The sequence below is a fragment of the Hyposmocoma kahamanoa genome, unplaced genomic scaffold (genome assembly GCF_003589595.1).
Source record: "Hyposmocoma kahamanoa isolate Upper Pololo Valley unplaced genomic scaffold, ASM358959v1 64, whole genome shotgun sequence".
Lineage (NCBI taxonomy): Eukaryota > Metazoa > Arthropoda > Insecta > Lepidoptera > Cosmopterigidae > Hyposmocoma > Hyposmocoma kahamanoa.
In genome coordinates this window covers 23,405,792-23,409,821 of record NW_020653852.1, presented here as the reverse complement: position 1 = coordinate 23,409,821, position 4,030 = coordinate 23,405,792, and the positions used below count along the sequence as shown (strand labels likewise).

The following is a 4,030-nucleotide window of genomic DNA, read 5'->3' as shown; positions in this document are numbered from 1 at the left end:
AAACAAACTGTATTCTACAGCCAAAGAGTTTCATTTTCAAATGTTGTAATTACTTTTTAAATATTGTTTAAGTAAGTGGCCAGTTCCGGAAACTTACTTACAGAATAGTGATTGAGAACCAAAAAGAGGGAGCTTAATGATATGGTTTATGAAATTATAATAATTGACAGATTAAAGTACAGGAGTAGAAAAAAGACGTTACAAGCGTCCCCTCGACGCTGTGCCGGCGGGCGGTGCGGATGGTGCAACGACTTTTTCGCTACTATTGCATTAGCCGAGTCCTCGTTAATAAGTGTGGTGATAACAGGACGCTAAACCTACCCCATGGAGTGGCATGCTGTTGGATAAATAACATTGACAATTAAAAGGCGTACATTTTTAAAAATTAATCAATAAGCGCGCATTTGACCTCCATCTCACCTCAAAAATGACGATAAGTGAAAAGACCCAAGTCATAGCGTTCGGGGTACAAGTCTGCAGGCAGAGAATTCAGTGGAATTTTGCCGTTCCCCGTATAAATGTGGAATCGCAACGCTTCGTGCGAATCTAAAGAAATAGGCATAGGCATGAGTCAAATACAATCAATACTACACAAACATTTGGGTGTGAAAAAGCTGTGCTCTCGGTGGATCCCACACAATTTGACTGAGGCTCAAAAAACGGATCGCGACACTTGGTGCAATGCCATGCAGACCAGATTCAACGAAGGGGCATCAAATTTGGTGTGGGAGATAGTAACAGGTGACGAAACATGGATTTATAGTTACGATCCCAAAACAAAGCAGCAAGCGAGCGTATGGGTCTTTCGAGATGAGCCGAAACGACCAAAGTGGCGCACGTGCCTGTAAGCGGATGATTGCTTCTTTTTTTAATAAAACTGGAAACGTGGCTACCATTGCTTTGGAGAATCGTAGTACCGTGACTTTTATTTCTTTCCAAAAATTAAGGATCAGTTACGCGGTCAACGATTTTCATCACCTGCAAAGGCTGTCGAAGAGTATGAAAAATGTTTCAGATTGTCACAGAGGAGTGGCATACATGTTTTCAAAATTGGTTCATTCGTATGAAAAACCAGAAGCCAGAAAATGGATAAGCTCGGTGCCTAAAGTTTGCATTGCATTGCATTTTATCATTCACTTATTAATTACTCATTAATAATACTTTGAGATGATATTGTCAGTTGTTATGAGTGTGGCAAAGTCAGAGAAAAGACTACATTTTCCTGAACAAAATTTCAAATTAAACGTTAAATTTCATGGTCTTCCTTTTATTTAAGATGCTATGTTTTTTAGAAGAAAACAATCCTTGTGATTGAGGCCTTCGATCACTATGATTTTACTAAATTACAGGTTTTTTTTTTCACATTTGACGGGTTCGAGAATTTAATTAATTGCACTTAGTAAAAACGTTCGAGTATCTCAAACTAGAGGCGCTTCGCTAATTAGCGGTACGTTTCCTTTTAAATGAGAGCAAGCGTGTGTTTAACGCATTACACAATCAAGTATGATGTGTATACGCACCTAATTGATCGAATCGTGCACGGTTGTGGCGTTTTACTGCCTCACGTGGTAGCTGAGACCTATATACCAATTGCGCTCGATTACAATAATTGTCGCCTCTGACCGCGTAATCTATACTCACATACGTTACGTACATAAGATGCACTGTTCTACGTCTAAGATAATCGTGCACTAATGTAGGGAGATTATTTAAAAAATTAGGTCCATAACTGTTTAAATCTAGGTCGAAGCGTATTATAGGTACGCCCCAATAGCGACTAAGAAACTCTGTGAAGAGACTGAGGACAGCCGTCACTGAATAATACATAACATGTTGTCCTTATTGTCCGAGAGCCATAACATAAACGATAACGCTAGCAGTCAGTCCCCGTGCGCGTGTCGCGTGCCTCACAATGTAGCACTGAGTGTTAGCAATTAGCAACGCTTTATGTTAGCACGAGTAGTTCATTTGTTAAGCAACTTGTAAGTTCATTTTAAGTTAGATGAATGTAAACAGTTAAAAATAATTGTTCACATAGAAAAAGCACATCATCAACTCGTTTATACTTTCCAATTCCAATGCTGGACACGGGTCTCCTCTCAGGCGAAGGAAAAGAAGAAAAGGCACATTGCACACTAAGTTGTACAAAATATTAATTCTAAGTCAGTGTGTAAATACGTCCATGCGTCAAAGGTGGGAAAAACTCGAAAGCACCTATAAATCCACATTATGGCGTGGATACTGCGCTTCCACGCTGCTCCGTGTGCGTGCCAGCCCTAACACCATTCTGCACACGGTCGCACACAGGTTCCCAGTCCAATTATTGAACATTGGCAGAGTCTACATAAACATTAGATTAACATGTATTACTAACACTAGTTACATAAGAATTATGATTGTATACTAACAAAATATGGATTATTTTTATTTGAAATAAATTATATTATTATTATAAAGGTGGGTCCACATTTGTGACATTTGAACGCACCAAGATTCATTGATGTCATACGGTACTTGCTACACTAAATGTGGACAAGCCATGATAAGTCACTTATGACACGGCAAAATGTACGTACCGTCTCAAAGGCCCTGACTCGTGAGTCGCTGCATGACAGCCTCCTTGTGCGTAGGGGAAGGGGAAGCGGGGAGAAATCAATGGAACGGAAGAGTGTGTGTGGGAGTACTGACCGGGGCTGTCGGGCACGGTGTCGAAGTGGCAATTGAGCAGCAGGGCGCGGCGCGGCCGCCCGGAAGGCCGCGAGGGGTCCACGCCCTTCGCCGACACGCGCGCCACCACCGACTGCACGTCGCGGTACGCGTTGTTCATCCCTGCCGGTTAAACCGCCAGCTTATCTCCCGAGGTCGGACTTCCTCACCGACAACGGCGTCAGGCAGAAAACCGACCGTCGAAGAAGGACAGCGCGAAGCCGCCACTGGCCGTGTGCAGATCGATCTCGATGCGGTTGTGCGGCGAAACCTGCTGCTGCATCTCCTGCAGCGCGCGCATCAGAACGTTCACTGCCAACACCTCGTTTTCGTAGCTGCCCGCCACCTGCCGCACACGACATCACTTCACCTCAGAGTCGGAGCGCTCCGTGCAGTCAACCTCCCGTCGCGATCGCGTATCCCATGCACGTAAGGTGTGAAGGAAGCCGCGCGTACCCTGGGCCCGATGGACGTGAGGTTGACGAGGTGCTCGTGCGCGATGTCGGCGATGAAGCGGTGCGCGGGCGCGGCGCGCGTCAGCGGCGCGGGCAGCGCGGCGTCGATGCGGGACACGCCCAGCAGCGCGGCGCAGGTGGCCAGCGCGCCCAGCACCAGCCACCACACGTGCAGCGGCGCCCCGCGCATTACGTTCTCCTTCACCGCTTCGCCACCCTCCTGCGCAGGACACTTAATATTCGAGCACGTCTATTCTGGGCTAGTGGTCTAGCGCACGACTGACAATTTCAATTAAAAACTGTGGATACTGCAGTTCAAATTTGAATATTAAAACAAGCAACAAAAATAGAAGAAATATATTTTAAACTTTATGTTCGCTTAGCTCTATGTCATTAGTTCTAAAATAAATGCTCTGTGTATTGCTGCAAACTCACTATTTCTAATAACAAATCAGTGTAAGCAGCCCCTCGCTGATAACTTTCTTATCTGTTATTTAGAATGTGGAATAATGATTTCTAGATTATTTTACTAATCTCAGTTATAAAAGTCAATACATTGATGGGATTTTTTATTACATTTTGTATTTCAATAGGTGTTTTAACTCTAATCAAAGAGAACCACCATACTTCTAGTAGCTACTTATTATCAGCACATTATAGGTTACACGGTCACGGTTAACTAAGGTGGTACAGTCTTCAACCAGTTATGTCTCTATCAAGCAAGCATCTACCAAGATTCAAGCCCCCCAGGAAGATTTCTCAGTTCCTGAGACCCGTGAAATGTAACATCCCCTTACAGGATGCAGGAGTTTACAAGCTTGACTGTGAGTGCGATCTCTCTTATATTGGACAAACGAAGCGAAGTATTT

General features: G+C 44.0%; 1 protein-coding gene across 1 annotated transcript in view; it reads right to left on the bottom strand.

The window, feature by feature from the left end:
* The window catches only part of LOC113231131 (endoplasmic reticulum metallopeptidase 1-like), a 42,067-nt gene extending 38,242 nt beyond the window's left edge, over positions 1-3,825 (bottom strand). The window contains exons 1-3 of the mRNA XM_026465318.1: positions 3,163-3,825; positions 2,905-3,052; positions 2,689-2,829 (exon numbers count right to left, since the gene is read on the bottom strand). Of these exons, the coding sequence (XP_026321103.1) occupies positions 2,689-2,829; positions 2,905-3,052; positions 3,163-3,351 (478 nt within the window). The 5' untranslated portion in view covers positions 3,352-3,825. The remainder of the gene's footprint in view (positions 1-2,688; positions 2,830-2,904; positions 3,053-3,162) is intronic.
* Between the last annotated feature and the right edge of the window lie 205 nt (positions 3,826-4,030).